The sequence below is a fragment of the Lissotriton vulgaris genome, chromosome 3_1 (genome assembly GCF_964263255.1).
Source record: "Lissotriton vulgaris chromosome 3_1, aLisVul1.2, whole genome shotgun sequence".
In the NCBI taxonomy this organism is placed as follows: domain Eukaryota; kingdom Metazoa; phylum Chordata; class Amphibia; order Caudata; family Salamandridae; genus Lissotriton; species Lissotriton vulgaris.
The window spans coordinates 1,877,578,485-1,877,595,862 of NC_141689.1; the positions used below are offsets into that span (position 1 = coordinate 1,877,578,485).

General features: G+C 43.0%; 1 protein-coding gene across 1 annotated transcript in view; it reads left to right on the plus strand.

The window, feature by feature from the left end:
* TDO2 (tryptophan 2,3-dioxygenase) overlaps positions 1–17,378 on the plus strand; it is a 191,029-nt gene that overhangs the window by 65,423 nt on the left and 108,228 nt on the right. Inside the window, exon 4 of the mRNA XM_086962340.1 lies at positions 11,264–11,334. Coding sequence (XP_086818466.1) covers positions 11,264–11,334 — 71 coding nt within the window. The remainder of the gene's footprint in view (positions 1–11,263; positions 11,335–17,378) is intronic.

Here is a 17,378-nt window from a genome sequence, read left to right on the forward strand (position 1 = left end):
AGGAGGCAGGCCTGTCCTCAATCGGGGATTGCTATCAGGATGGCAAACTGCTCCCCTTAACTGAGTTTCTAGACTACCATGACTTACCATCGGGATAGTTTCTGAATTACCATAAGATATGGGGTGCCATGACAGAGCTGTGGGGAATTGCCACGAATGAACCCCCCACACATGCAGCCCTCCACACGATGGTGACTTTGGGCTCGGTGTGACATCTGGTAAAATGGCTACATCTGGCCTTAACTGAAATGACCCATCGACCTTTGCCCCGGCTGCAAGAAAGATGGGAGGGCAAGCTGACTAGGCAACTGAATGAGAGGGAGTGGAAGAAGGAACGCGGCCTTTAAATTCATACAATTCAATGTGCTCCATAGAGCCCACCTTACCCCTCATAGACTGGGTGTACGGTACAGCAGATCAGGCCTGTGCAAGTTGCTACCAACTAGATGCGGATTTCGACCACATGATATGGGCTTGTCCGGGACTCCAAACGTACTGGACCAAAATTGTAGAGACGGTAAATGCAGTTTTGGCCCGGACACTGGCATGCACACCAGAGGTATGTCTGTTGCGTCTCTTCCCGAGACCCAAATCTAAAAGACTAGGTCATAGGTGTGTAGACCTGGCTTTCCTCCTGGCTAAATGGAGAATAGCGCTCAGATGGAAGGCAATGACAAACCCATTAATCGTGGACTGGGAAAAGGATGTGTCCTGCTGAGCTAGGGCAGAGGAAAAAGCTTTGATCCAGGAGGATAGGGTCACAAAATGACGTAAACCCCTGGCAGAACCGTGGGCGGATATATTGAGTGCCTGGGACACACGTGATACACCTGACCGAGGCTCGCAGTGGAGTTCATTGGAATCAGGGGGATAGAAAAGACTACTCAACCGCATAACAGTTACTGTAGAGCCCTCGTGAACCTGGGAGACACCGGGAAAATGTTAGTTTTAGACCACTGACGCCAAGACTCCTGGAGGATGTAGTCTTTAAAAAAAAAGAGAATGTCGCAAAGTGGTGTTTTCGCACGGGAACGCCTACTCTGCATATCATTAGCGTTAGTTGTCGCTCTCATCCGTGGCACTGTTTGTGCGGCAGCTTTTGCTGGAAACTGGAGATATCTGCAGTTTGCACCAGCTTGAGAATAGGGCGATACATCTATTGCCACTTTTGCAGCGCTAAAGTACAGATAAATCGGCGATAAGTCCTTGAGAATATGCCTCCACGTGTCAAGAGGTAGACCCCATATTCAAGCTACAGGGACACAACAAGCTAGAAGAGGTTTTATCTTCAACCTTCCAGCTGACCAGTTTCAACTGGACCGACCCTAAACTCTTATGCTGGCCTCTGCTGGAGTGTCATAGTCATAGATTTTTATTGAGTGCACATTTCACCTGGAGGGGTCTCAAAGCGCTGTATCGAATACTGGTGAATGCAAAGCTAAAACAGCTGGTGCACATATCATCTGGAGGGGTCTCAAAGTGCAGTATCGAATACTGGTGAATGCAAAGATAAAACAGCTGAAAAAAAGGGGGAGGGTGGACGGTCAGAATAGACCGGTTTTAAGCTTCTTTCAGAACTGTTTATGATCCGAAATTGAGTGAAGCTGCAATGGGAGATTGTTCCAAAAGCGGGGGCTAGATGGGAAAATGATCAGCCACTGTGCCTGGCCGTACACACCCTGAGTGGAGGGAGAAGATGTTTAGTTCCACACCAGATGTTTCTGTGGGGGAGATACCAGTTTAGTTATTGGGCCAGGTAGCATAGCCCATTTCCATTCAAGGTCTTGTGTACCAGACAGCTGATCTTAAAAAAGATCTGTTTCCTAATTGGGAGTCAGTGGAGAGTTTTCAGACTTGGCGCCGACGGAGACCGAGGTGGAAGGTTTCATAATTGCCTGGCAGCTGTGTTCTGCAAGACCTGGAGTCTGGTGACAAGCTCTCCCTTAATTGAAGCCATCAGAGCATTTCCATAGTCAAGACGACTGATGATTAAGCCTTGGGCAAGAGGTTTTCTTGACTCTAATGGAATCCATTAGAAGATCTTACGTAGGCTCCTCATCAGACAATAACAGGTGCTCACTATTTGGCTTACATGGTGTTTCATGGATAGTATGTCGTACAGTTTTAGTCCAAGATTGCATACCATGGGTTTAGGAGAAGGACCAGGGCCAAGGCTTTGGGTCCAGTAGTCGCTAGACCTGCTTTGCCAAATAATATGATCTTGGTATTCCTGGCATTGAGCTGCAGATAGTTAGTTTGCATCCAGAGGTTAATATGATTGATACCATTTTCGAGTCTAATTCTGGTATCAGTCAGGTTGGTACCATGGGTGATTAGTAGCTGGATGTCGTCAGCGTATGACAATACGTCAAACCCATATGATCTGATCACCTTGGACAGGGGTGTCACAGAAAGATTGAAAAGCATGGGACTAAGTATTGATCCCTGGGTGACTCGCATGTCTACCATCCAACTACTAGAAGCCAGGGTGCCCAGTTGTACAATGGTTGCTCGGTCTTTAAAGTAGCTTCTAAGCCTGCTTAGGGCAGTTCCTCTGATACACATCTCTCACAGTTGTTGTTCTAATATACTGTGGGTGATGGTGTCGAAGGCGGCTGACAAGTCTAACAGGACAAGTAAGGCTGACTGTTCAAGGTCCTGGGCAAGTCTTATATTGTCAGCTACCTCAACCAGAGATGTTTCAGTGCTGTAGCCAGCCCTAAAGCCTGACTGAAAAGGGTCCACCAGCTCACGGCTTTCCAAATAGGTTGTTAGCTGTTTGTTGACAAGAGAGTTAAGTACCTTCCCAAAATAGGGAAGTAGGGAGATGGGCCAATAATTGCTGGGCTCATTGGGATCGGCTGATGTTTTTTTGAGATTGGCTTAACCCTGGCTTCTTTGCATTTAATAGGGACTGTTGCTTGAGTTAAGGACATGTTAAAAATGTCAGTAAGACTTTTGAGGAGTGCTGGGGCCAGCATTGACAGAGTATGGAGCGAAACAGGGTAGACAGGAGAACTGGACTAAATTTTGATTTGGATACTATCAGCCATTTCCTCAAACAGGTAGATAGTGTTTCTACCCATTCTTGTGTGGATGGGCTGTCAGATTGGCAGGAAGAGGGATTCATGAGTTCTTTTAAAATCCTGTAAATTCCTTGTGTGAATTAACAGCCTTGGTAATTCTATTGATAATATAGTTTTTGGGGCTAATTTGATCTGTCCTAGATAGAGTTTGTGAATACGTTTATAAGCCTATCTATCCTCTGTGATTTTTGATGCTCTCCATTTACGTTCAGCTTTCCTGCTAGCTAGTTTGTCGGATTTGAAAGATTCTGTGTACCAGAGTGATGCTTTGATTTTGTGTTTGACCCTTGAGTTAGTCTTGACTCTAAAGTGCTGTGTACTCTTCCTAACTTTTCTTGCAACCTGAGACTTAGCAATTTATTGGCTTTAAAGAACTTTGGAGTACTGGGACCATCCTGTCAAGCTGATCTGACAAAGGTGTGTTGCCACTATACCAAAGATTCAGGTTGCTCATGCTTAGAGCTTTTCAACAGCAGCAAATCCAATTCAGTTGGACCTCGCAGAGAAGGTAACCCGATTCATGTAGCTCTCATCAGCTACAACCTGCATATTTCCCCTGCTGGAAGAATCCAAGCTTCAAAAAAGTGACTGAGTTCAAAGGTGGAAATCTTCACAGGCTGTAGGCATGAAAAGTACCTGGATGGTGAGGAATCTTCTCTGGGCACAAAATTTTAATTTCTCCCACTCTGAGCCTTCACGCCAAAATTCAACAGCTTCACTGAGGCCCTGTACAGCGGCTATCCATTGGCATGGAGCCTTCTTTGGCTACAGGCTGCTGCCTGCCTTGCTGAGGATTTTTGACTAATACTTCAGAGGCAAAGTCTGGAGGCAAAACTTCTGAATGGGTCGAACCTGATTTCTGTATCTAACGCACGCTCTATCGCATTTATACTTAACTTGCGCCTAGACACCAGTTAAGTGGAACCAGGTGACAGTGGTTTGTGCATAACACTTTTTGGAGCTATTTTCATATTCAAAATGTGAAAATTCATAATTCAGATTGTTCCTTAATGGATCTTTGTCATTTGAATCATTAAAATATTTTTCTAAATTGGTTTTAGATTTTTATTGTGTTCTGTTTCAACTTTGCTATTGTTTGGGTACTGCATAAATACTTGACACATTGCCTTTATGTTAAGGCTATCTGCTCTTTGCCATAGCTACCAAAGGTTGAGTCCAGGTTAATTCAGTAACTTTAAGGGTTCACCCCAAGAAGGACTGTGATTATTACTTCAAATAGGAATTCACCACCTCACAACTAATACCCCCAATTTTCCAAAGTCTTCAAATCATCCATTTAGATGTACACTTTGCTCTTGTCTTAAAAAACATTGTGCTATTCTCATTTGAATACAGTTTTTCCATTGGATACCAAATGAGAAATCGCATCTGTTTAATTGACTCTGTGTTACTTTTCCTTGGGCCAGTGAAAATGCACAAGCAGCAACATGTTACACATTACTATCCTACCAGACTCTTGTGTTCAGTATTGACCAACCTCCTATGCTTTCTGCATATCAAACATGCAAGATTAGAGTGTCGATCTTTTTGCTATCTGACGGCCAAAGCCTGGAGCCTACTCTCCCCTCTTCGTTCCATCTATCTCTCCATATTTTCTGTACGCAAAGTAAAATGTATCTTTTCACATAATAGGTCCCTTCTCTTTTATATAACTGTCTAAAGAAATCTGTAGAAAACGATCAGTGAACAGCATGAAGCATATGCTGCCTATAATTAAGTAAATATGTTCTCTATTTGGTAGTTCGAAGACCAAATTCACATTGATAAAAAGATGTGTATATTTACAAATCTGTATTCATTCATTTCAGAGTGGAGATTTACACATAGGTGTAGACTTGCATCTCTCCACCCCCTTATACAAGGAATGGTGCCTCCTACAACAGATTTCTGTGAGTGAAATAATACTAGTGATAATTTTAAACGTTTCTGAGTGTTAGACATATATATTTAGGTACCATAAAAGTTACATTTGTGTACTACTAATGAGTGATACTATTTCTTACATATATTATGTGAGTGGCTGTGAGACTATGTGTATCCATGTGTGGATGGTTGTTTTAGTAGATGTAGGGCGGAAGAAGGGGGTGTGTGAGTAGCTGTATTGGAGAGTGAATGGCTGTGTCAGTAGCTATGTGGGTGGGTGAGTGGATGTATGAGTGGCTGTATGGGTGTCTGGGTGGCTGTGTGAGTGGCTGAGTGTGTAAGTGGATATATGGGTGAGGTAGTGGCAGTTTGAGTTGATGTTTAGTTAACTGAGCATGTGTGTATAAGTGGCTGTTTTGGATAGTGACTGGATGAGTGGTTGTAAGGTTGAATGAGTAGATATGTGAGTGCTTGTATGGATGTGTGAATGGGTATGTAAGTAGTTGTGTGAGTGGCTTTTTTGAGAGACTGTATGGAAGAGTGACTGGGTGTGTCCATGGCTGCATGGGTGAATAAGTGGGAGTTGGAGTAGCTGTTTTGGTGAAAAAAGGGCAGCATGAGTGAGTGGGTGGCTATGTCACTAGGTATTTGGGTAAGTGAGTGGTAGTGTGAGTGGCTGTGCCTATGAGCAAATGGGTGTGTGAATGGCTCTGAGCACTGTGATGACTCCCACTTGTTAGAAGTGGAGTTTTTGCTTTTGCTTGGCAGGGGCTGTCGGCTCTTGCAAAGCAAAATCAAACAGTTATGTCCCAGGGGTGGGCACCCCCGGATATAACAAGAGTCGGCCAGGGAGGGTGGCTGTCCTCAGGACTATATATGGCTCCAGGATGGGGGGTGCAGGATCCCCCTCTTTTGATCTGCATGGGCCAACCCCGGGAGATGGTGGTCCCAGGGACTGTTTTTGGCCCGGGAAGGGGGGGGGGCTCGTGACCCAGTCTTCCCTGACTGCCTGGGGAGGTGGTGGTCCCCAAGGAGCTATATTTTATTGATTGCCCTCGGAGATGGTGGTCCATGGGGGGCTCCAGAAAGCCCCCTGTTTATTTTTAATGTGAGCACTGGGGAGGTGGTGGTCCCCAAGGCATAACAAGCCCTTGGAGGGGGCCCAATGATATTAATAATAGCCTATATTTGTAAAGCGCAAACATATCACCCCTTAAGGTTTCAAGGTGATGGGGGGCATCAGGGAGATTCAGTGATTTACATGATGCTGAGCTGAGCTACCGTCAGGGATCGAACTGTGAGCCCGTGCTCCGGAATCAGCCTCTCTGGCAGCTGCGCCATACCTCTCCCACTTGGTCACTATCAACACAATAAAAAAAGAAACCACTATGCTCAATTTTGCCATCAATTATGTCATTTCAGAGATCATCAGTGGTGTTATTTGTGAGGTCATACAACATATCAGGAGAGATTCAGTAAACTGGTAAATTTCAGTGTTATTTTTAGTTCAAAACATTTTGTTTTAAGTGCCATTTTCACCTAATTATAATGTTACTTTAACATTTGTTTTTTCAGTGAATTGGTAAGGTTTTTATGTAGCGTAAGATATTATTGGCATACCTATGAATAAGGTCACTCTAACCCTTGATTTTGTCGGTGAATTTCTATGTTTTTTGTAATGTAAAGTAATATATTATAACCATAACTTATTATTTTTTATTTATTTTATTTTACTGGCTTGTATAGCGCTGGTCTCGACTCCCTAGGGAGCATCTCCGCGCTTTTGACATCTGCCACATTTGGAACGGGAGCACGTATGCTGTCTATTGGCTGAAGAGAAAGGTCTTTAGCATTTTCCTAAATGGAAGATATTCTGTGCAAAGCCTTAAGGTGATGGGAAGGCTATTCCAAAGAGACGGTCCAGCTATAGAGAGAGCTTTGCTGCCCTGCCTTGCCTTTCTTGCTCTGGGCACTACTAGAAGGCCTTGTTCGCTAGAACGAAGTGGGCGTGGGGGTTTGTAAGGGACAAATTTGGTGGCCAGGTATGCCGGGCCCATACCGTTGAGACTCTTGTGTATGGTACAGCCTACCTTGAATTTAGCCCTTTGTCTGATAGGCAGCCAATGAAGCTTTTCTAGAAGGGGTTTGGAAGGTGAGCGGGGGGGTGCGTTTAAGACCAGACGGGCAGCCGTGTTCTGGACCACCTGTAGTCTTGCCATGACTCCCTCATTGGCAGCCAGAAACAGGGCGTTGCAGTAGTCTAAACGACTCATGACTAATGCCTGTACCAAAGTTCTTCTGCTGTCGTCTGGCAGGAGGGGGAAGATCTTACGTAGCATACCGATTACGTGGAAGCAGGATCCCACCACCTGGTTGGCATGTTGCTTGAGGGAGAGTTCCTGGTCCAGCCGGACCCCCAGATTTTTTACAGATGGTTTAGGCTCCGGTACTGGGCCAAGGTCTTGTGGCCACCAGTCCGGAGACCAAAGTTGTCTTGCCCCCCCAAACAACATGACTTCAGTCTTTCCAACATTGCATTGCAAGTAGTTGGAAGACATCCAGTGTGCTACCGCTTTCATTCCGAGGGAGAAGGAGTTCCTAACTTCGGGTGTCAAGGTTTTGAAGGGAAAGAGGAGTTGAGTGTCATCCGCATAGGATATTGGAACAAATCCATATGCTCTCAAGATGTTTGCCAGGGGTGCCACATATATGTTGAAGAGAGTTGGGCTCAAACATGAGCCCTGTGGCACCCCTTTAGTGATCTCAACTTCCTCTGACCGAAAATTGCCCATGGTTACTTGTTGGGTCCGATTAGTTAGGAAACTTCTTACCCATTCGAGGGCATCCTCCTTTAGGCCGATGTTCTCCAGCCTGGACATGAGAATAGAGTGAGATACGGTGTCAAACGCCGCAGACAGATCTAATAGCACCAGGATGACGGAAAACCCCCCATCCTGGTACATACGCAGATCGTCTGCGACTGACATAAGAGCGGTCTCTGTACTGTGCCTGGGCCTGAAGCCCGACTGTGATGGATCCAGCACTCCTACCGACTCAATGTATCTTGACAGATGTTTATTCACATGTTTCTCTATGATTTTGCCCAAGAAGGGGAGTAGGGATATTGGTCTCAGATTGTTAAGCTCACTCCAGGGAATGGTGGTATTCTTCCTGAGAGGTTTGACCAGTGCCTTTTTCCATCCAAGTGGGACCTGCCCGTGCTAAGTGAGAGATTTATTAGTCCCTGGATGGTGGGTCCTAGGGCTTTAGCTAGAGTGGGCATGATACGTGCTGGAATGATGTCTGAGGGGGAGCCACTCTTTATCTGCGACATGAGTGCTTGTACCTCCTCAATCTGGATAGGGGGAAATGCAGAAAGGGAGTTTTCAGGAAGGAGGGGACGAACAGAGTTAGTTGTGAGGTCATTAGTAGCACTGTATGGCACGTTGGAAAGAAGGATTTTGGCATATATGGCGTCGATTTTATTTGTAAAGAAGTGGGAGATACTGTCGCACAGATGTTGCGACGCCACTTCTGGACTTTCACAAGCAGTGGGTTTAGTGAAGGTCAGTAATATCTGATACAAGGTCTTGGAGTTATTGCCAGCCGCCAGAAGCTGTGAGGCTATGTGGCTTTTTCGTGCTGATCTAATCTCCTTGTGATATGCCTTCAAAGACTCTTTGTAGGTATGTTTATCGTTGTCTAGGCGGGAGATCCTCCATTTCTTTTCTAACCTCCGTGTGGCCTGTTTGGATAGTCTGAGATTTTCTGAGAACCATATCTCTTGTTTAGGGGCGGGTTTAGGTTTAAAAATTCTTAATGGGATAGTCTTGTCAATTGTATATGACAGCATTTCTTCGTATTCATGTAAGACTTTGTCTATATTGTCATTCCTGCTCATAGTCGGCTTTCCAAATATTTTACAGAACATTTCATGGGTTAATCTGTGCCAGGGTCTTCTTTTACAGGGTAGGGTGTGGGGTTTTTTGGCGTGAGGGGTGGGAAGGGGGGTACAGAATTCCAGAACATAATGATCTGTCCAGTCTACATGGTAGGGGAGGGAGCATTCGATAGATAAGGAATTAGTAAGAATAAGGTCCAGGGTATGGCCTGCCATGTGGGTAGGCCCGATGTTGACCTGCTTTAAGCCCAAAGAGCCTAAATCACTAATAAAGGTGTTGACTTCGGAGTTGTTCTCGACCTCACTATGAATGTTGAAGTCTCCTAAGAGGAGAAAGTCTGAGGTATCGCTTACATGAGGTGCCAGAGCTTCCATTAATGTCATGGAGATGTTTTTACATGGGCCTGGGGGTCTGTATACTAAAGCTCCTTTCCTGCTAGCTTTAGTGGAATAGTTAAGATTAAAAATCATAAGTTCAAGTTCAGGGGTGCACATTTCCTCCAGAATATTCACATTGATTTCCTCCTTGTGTACTATCGCTATCCCACCACCAATTTTCAATGGCCGAGAAGCATAGGTCCGGCTCCTTACTGGAGATCAGATCCCATACTATATTATACCAACCAAGTGTATGGACATTGACCTGTGGCAAGGCAATGCAAGCTATCCCCCATGGGTGGTCAACCCACATGGCTGAGCAATGCCCCAAAGCCTCGATCTCTCCTTTTATTTCATGATGTCATGAATCAGTTGAAACCCCTTAATTTTCATGGGGTCCTTTCTGGGCATCTTGGTGATTCCACAAATTTTACTTTGATCCCAGGGATCCCCACAAGGCCCAAGGTGGCAGGATACCCCTACATTTTCCCCTCATACAATTTGTTGTCATAGTACACAGGACTGAGTCTGAAAAAGATGGCTGCGACTTTTCTACAGGTTGGGCGAGCTAATCAGATCACATAGTTTGAGTTGCAGATCCATAAATCTTAATGGGATATACAGTGACATCAAATATACATACATTTTAAACCTTCCTTTTTTGTTAACTACTGAACGGATCACACCAAATGACGCATGCTTTCAGAGTAAAGATCTATTTCTCTGAACATTTGGTACAATTCAGTTCAGCCATTTGCTCTTCAGTAATGCAAAAATATCCATGGAAAGTGCATGTGGAAATTGTGTTTTGGGACCCCCCTTCTTTTGTTAGACTCTTGATGGATCACCCCAAAACTTTCAGGCAGGAAACTAAGGTGAATTAATTGTTTTTTTAGAAAGTTTTGTAAAGATTTATCAAATGCCGCCCAAATTATTAGCAAACTAAAACATGCTTTTCCTTTGGTACCTAAAGGCCTGATTACGAGTACAGTGGTCCCAATAGTGCAGCCTCCTCGGCGCTCTGACATCCCGATTACAAGGTTGGCAGTTGAACCACCTCAAGCCTAACGCAAGACTGCCACAACTTTTAGTATCCTGGATCCCAAAGGGGCAGCGATGGGGAAAGCAGCAGTCTCTGACAGCAGTGCTGATGCCGACACCACCGTGCCGATAATGACCTGCTTTACCCCGACCTTTTTATAGTAGGGACCCCACCATGAAAAAAGTCTACGGAAAGGCAGGGAAGGGGCCCCAAACGGGACACAGGGCATTGTAGCCCATTGGTGTCTATCGGGGCACATGTTGTACCACCTCTTCTTGCACCGTCGTGCATGCACTGTATGCCATGCACAACATGGTACATGGCCACAGTGCACCGATGTGCAAGTGGCGGTGTAACTGCTGTGGAACATACTGCAGGCTTTCAAGCCAAAGCATTCCCCATGGTGGTAAAGCTGCCGCAACACTACCAGCCCAGTGGTCAACTCATAATTGGTCGGGATGCCACCAGCTTGGTGGCGTACTCCCGACAGCCTCAATAGCAGTCCGTCAGTCATACTGCCAAAGTCGTAATTGGGCCTTGGATCCAAAGTATAACTACACAGTGGGGACATTAAGTTAACAATATTGTCTGTGGGGTAATACTTTTGTTTTCCATGAAAATCCTGCCCACATTTGCTACAAAGTAATGTACTTACATGTGTGGATTATGTGAGTTGAAATCTCTGCCACCACGGTAGAGATTTCTGCACAGAGAAGATAGAGGAGGCAGTTGCATATAGTACAACTGCTTATGGAATACAAACTACAGTTTATGAATTGAGGCCATGAAAATATCACTATTATTCTATACATTACACACTGTCATATACTGTATTAGCGCGTTCATGTCAGAAATAAATAACTGCAGTGTTTTTAAGTCTATGAAATTCAGCAGATTTATTGCAAATGCTAAATGCTGTATGCTTTCATGTTTAACTGATTAACTCACATTTAAACTATTTTATTGTTGCAGCATACGAATTATGGTTCAAGCAAATACTGTGGGAATTGGACTCTGTACGGGAGATATTCCAAAATGGACATGTGAGTACAGTGCAAGCACACATGCATGTTGTAATCTTTATTGGTTTGTGACCCCTGGATCACACCTTAAACCTGTTTATGCTAAAACTTTGGCCAAGGTATGCTGTCATTCATTACCACTGAAGGATTTATCTGAAATTAGATTAAAAGGCAGGCTCAATTTAGCAGGTAATTCCATTTTAATACTTTGCAGCTGCAGGTTGTTATGGGCATCGGGGCTATGCCCTCCCTTTTGCATGAGCCTTTATCTTTTCCATTCACACAGTGAAAAGATAAGGTGCAATTAATCAGGGTTCTTATAATGTGTGACTCCTCACATGTAAGGATCCCAAGGTGTTGGGGGAATGATTGGTAGTTTAGTCGAAGAGCCAGGTCATGGGGTCCTTCCTGAACTGAGGTAGTGACAGTGATTGCCTGAGGTGTGGAGGTAGGGAGTTCCAGGTCTTTGCAGTGAGGTGGGGGAAGGATCTTCCTCCAGCCTATGTTTTTTGGATCTGTGGGCGGATGGACGAGGCCAGATGGGTATAGCAGAGTTGTCTGGCCAGTCTGTAGGAGCGGGGCCGGTAGGCGGGTGTGAGGAGCTTGAAGATGATTTGTTTGTTGACCGGAAGCCAGTGAAGGTCTCTTAGGTGACTGGAGATGTGGTTTCAGCAGAAGATGTCCAGGTTACATCTGGCGGAGGTGTTTTTTGGAAGCACTGCAATTTCTTTTGCCGTTTTTGGGTCATGCTGGTGTAGAGTGTGTTGCTGTAGTCAAGCTTACTGTTAACGAGCACTTGGGTGACCATTCTCATGGACTCAGTGGGGATCCATTTGAAGATCTTTCAAAGCAGGTGGTGTGTGTGGAAGCAGGAGGATGATGAGGCATTGATTTGGCAGTTCGAGCGCGGGGAGCTGAGGATGATGCTGAGGTTGCGGGGTGGTCAGTGGGTGTGGGGGTGCCGAGTGCTGCTGTGAGGCAGTGTGCATGTGAAACACAATTGCACATCAGCCTTTCACCCTCAATCCGGGCAAGGGTCATGTACAGATGTCAGTAGGAGGCCCTTGTGAGTTTATTTAAGATTAACAAACAAAGCTTCACCGGCCGCCGATGTTCCCTCCACCAAACATCATTTCCTCCCACATTCACCCAAACACTTGCAATCTCGCTCCAACATTCGCCTTCACTCAAGCGCCTAACATGCAGCGGGTACATAGCAGCGGGGAGCAGGACGGATGACCAACACAAAAGGACGCATATTTATTACACGTATTGCTTGACAACGCATGCCCCAGCTGTCATTGATGGACTTACTAATTCACAGCCTCAGCCTGCAATTCTGACAGGCTTCACACATACCTGACTGCAGCAGGGTGCACACCACTAATGTCAACATCAATGTTTTTTTCAGTTAATTTGCACGTGCAATATTGTGTCATTTCACAGATCTGCATTTTATAGATCTGCTTCCTCGGTTGGCAGGAAACCAGGAAATGTAAACAATTATGCTGTTGATGTTTATGAGCACATCTGGAGGTCTGGCCACAGGAGCAGAGTGAGGTAGTATGAGACATTATCAAAGTGCAGCATTAACGTAGCAGCACCACTGGGGCCTCTGGTGTCTTAAGTTGAACAGAGTGAAACTAAATATGTCTACAATCTTTGCCTAAATAAGGTATTTGGAGAAACTGCTGGAGATTGGAGGAAGATATGACTTCACTGTATAATTTTCAGAACATCTGTGGTTTTGTTGTGGTGGGCTATGTGTAAATTACATGCAGAAGTATGGTTCCGAAAAGTGAGGGATCATTGTAACCATGTCTCCTTTCTTAAAACATATAGAAACTCTATGCATTATGCAACCTGAGTTTGGCCTTTCAAAAGGTAAAATGCAGACTAAACTGAAAAATATATCATTTATTGCTTGATAGAAACTTCTGTAAATGTGTTTTTTACAATATTTGTTTCATTTTTGCCATTGAAAAAGTTATTTTTTTTTTGCCATAGATGGCTTAGTTTACTATTGTCATTAGGTATTATGTTTACATCAAAATATGGCCCACAGAATTAACCTACATTGCAGGCATTGAAAGTTTCTAAAGATTGAATAAATCTTCAAAGTTTTTTTACAAAAATATAAAAAAGGAAGTGAATCTTAACAAAATTAACACATTTATGTAAGGCACTGTACAAAACATATTTTACTTCTAATTTGTCTGACAGGATTAAGAAAACCCCCCATGTGCACACTATTCTCAGAAGAAAAACATCATTTCTTTTTTCGGTTGAGGTGCTTTCCTCCAGGTTAGCACTCAACAAACCCAAGGCTTAACCCAAGGATTGTGTGTTAAAGAAAATAAAGATCACCCGTTCTGCCCTAGTTTACATCAGCCCTAAAACAGACACGCTACCTGTCAGGGGTACAGAGTCCAGGTACATCTTAACTGGCTTTGCTCTGCACTGCATTCCTTGAGACCTAGCATTTTATAGTACATTTAGTAGTATTAAAACTGTCCAGCTATTGTACTATAAAATGCTATTGACAGAACTAAGAACGGAAGACTCCACTTCCTCCTCTCCTAGCTTTTATGTGTGGAGATCTCTGCACCTATGCTTACGTTTTACTGGTAAATGTGAGAGGCATGAGGGAATAGCTGAAAATGAGAAATACTCACTACTAAAGTCAAGGGAGTTTATGGAGGAGTAAGGAAGGGTTAAGGGAAGGCTAGAGAGGGGTTTAGGGAGGGACATGCCTCACTCATGAAAGACTAAGGGCCAGATGTATCAAGATACAGTTTTGCGATTCTCAAATAGCGATTTTTAAGGAATCGCTATTTGAGAATTGCAAAATGGTATGTATGTAGAAATTCGCTATTTTTTAGCGATTTCTTAAAATTCCTTAATTGCGATTAGCAAATTGCTAATCACAATTAAGGAATAATTTCCCATTCATTTCTATGGGCCAGGAGGACCATAGGAATGAGTGTGAAATTATTCTCAATTTGCAATTCGCAATTTGCTAACCGCAAATTGAGAATAATTTCAAGGATGCAGGGGTGTCCAAACGACACCCTATTGCACCCCTGAAATAAGCATGGGTGCACATGTGGTGCACATGCATGCCCTAAGGGCATGTATGTGCATCACATTGCACTTTGAAAAATGCAAAAAAATTCGGAAATTACCACCAACTTGAAGTTGGTGGTAATTTGTGATTCCTTAAGGACAATTAGCACATTTTTTTTGCTTCATACATTACATTTAAGAAATCGCAAATTTTGAGATTCCTTAAATGCAGTCGCAAAATAAGGCATCGCAAATTTGCGATTCCCTATTTTGAACTGAAATTTGCTACATACATACCATTTTGCTCAAATGAGTTCGCAAACGCCGAAATTCGGCGAATTTTGGCGTTTGCGAACCCATTTGAGCTTCATACATCTGGTCCTAAGCCTCTTAATATTCACAAATTACACCTCTATAGGCACTCTTGCTGAGAACCAGAGTAAGCCCAACACCTAACAAAGCCACTCACAGGTACCGCAACACCCTCCTATACAAAATAATGGAGGTATGGACCTTAAATAAAACCTCATATGAAATAATAATAAAGTAATCTAGTGTGCATAAACTATTTTACTTTATTGTTTTAAAATAAAATGTTAGTCAAAGTCAATAATATTTTATTAAAATATTCAATAATCTTTTTTCAATTTAGACATAAATGTAACTTAAATAATAAATCACTTTCCATGAATTCTGTACTCAACTTTTAGTCATTATTAATACACAATAAATAAATACACTAATTTTACTGTACATTGGTTTTATTATTTAATTAAATATTACAAAAATGGTTATCATTTAATTTAATACACTTAACTTGCATTTGTACTATAACATTTAGCTAATAGTCCTGTAGTGTTTTCGAAAAATATTTTACATAAAAATTCATATACAAAACGAATTTACATTAACATTTAAATTTCAACTATTTTAAATATTTATTTTTATACTTTAATTAACTTTTTCAACTGTCCCTATACTTTATCATAAATATATCGAGTCTGAGTGCAAAGGTCTCCACCAAGTGTGTGGAATGTCAAATAGCACTAAAGTTACGGGTAGTAAGAAGCTTACAGTTGTATGATATGTTTTTACATGTAAGTCTACAATTTTGAGAAACTACTTGTAAGTGGTGAATAGTCAAAAGAAGTAAAGTTACTAAAAAATGTAAGAGTAAACTTACACATGTAGATTTACCTATGTGTAAGTTTACCTTTGTGAGTAGACTCCACTGTGTTTTACAATGAGGTTCTGAAGGTAGGATACCTATTTCTGCAGTATCCAAAATGCATTGTAATAAAGTGATCTATCAACCATGATGGATAGAGTTAGCAAGACATCCTCTTGTGCTGATGCACATACCACACTGTGACTGTAGCTTTTCACACATTATGTTAATAGAAATGTATTACTAATTGATGAGAAGTGTGAGATCTTGAGTTGTTGGTTGACTGGGGTGTGAACACTGGGCAAGCAACAGCCTCAATCCCATTTAGGGTGAACCACAAAAATTCACAAAATTAACATGTGATTAACGATGGGTAGCTTCACACAAAAAGCAGCCAGACTTAACTTAAAGGTAATGTGTAAAAATACCAAACCAATTTAGAAAGATAGGGTAAATTGTAATAAATCATTTCAGACCACAATGATAAAAATGCAATCAGTAGAACTGGAGTTATGAATTCTTAAATTTGTTAGAAAAAAATAGCTCCTATAAGATGAAACTGCCGACCGTGGACATCTAGTCGTGCGACACTATGTCAAATTAAATCAATATGCTTGACAGCAAGAGAGCACAGTTCAGATACAAGAAGTGGATTGGGCCCAGTCAGTGCGTACCCTTGGATTTAGAACATGTTTTATGAAAAATGTCCTGAGAAGGTAAAGTTCAGCGGGGCAAAGATGCAGGAGCTGAACAGGAAGAGTTTTTGCCGGATAGCATTGGGTTGGAGCTGTGGTGAAGATTTCTATGTTCTGACTTAGTTGTCCAAAAAAGAAAAAAATGCTACTAGTGGGCCTGCAGCACTGATTGTGCCACCCACATAAGTAGCCCTTTAAACATATCTCAGGGCTGCCACTGCAGAGCCTGTCTGTGCAGATTTACTTCCACTTCGACTTGGCATTTAAAACGACTTGCCAAGCCTTACACTCCCCTTTTTGTACACATAAGTCACCCCTAAGGTAGACCCTTGGTAGCCCATAGTGCAGAGTGCTGTTTCAGTAAAAGGTAGGACATGTACTGGTAATTCTAACATGTCCTGGTAGTGCCAAACAGCTAAATAACATCTACATTCACTTTTCACTACTGTGAGGCATACACCTCTCCTAGGCTAGCATTGTGAATTCCCTAAAACACTTGAAGCTGTAATTCCTGATTAGAAAGGAGTAGCTACATCATACTTAATATCTTTGGAATGGTAATGATAAATCCTTCTTACTGTTAAAGTTCGATTTAACATTACTGTTTAAGAAATGCCACTTTTAAAAAGTGGACATTTATCTGCTCTTACAGCTCTGTGTGCCTGCAGCCTGTCTACAAAACAGTTCAGGGGTGGTGGTGACAGCTACACTTTGGGCATTCCTTCTAGACAGCCAGAAACACTGGAAGGGTAGATGGGACAGAGCACTTATCTGCATTCATCTGCATTCTGATAGCTCTTCCTGGGCAGGAAAAGAAGGGGAGCTAACACTTACACCTGAATAAGCAGTGTCCTGTTTCCCACACCAAGGGCTAATCACCCCCTACTGATAGTATAGAGCCAGGGATGGGAATGAATGGTATGTATGCTCTTTGAAGTCCAATCCTTGAAGTTACCCCCACTTCAAAGGCACAACTGGGTGTAAGTACTGGGGCCCTGACCCTACCAAGACAGTACATTACTTTACCTGTGGAGAACTCTGCCAGGAGTAAAGACTGCTGTGCTACAATGATTTTCACTCAGCTTGACTCCTGCTCTGGAAGAACAGTTTTTCTGCTTTCTGCTGCCTGCTAATCT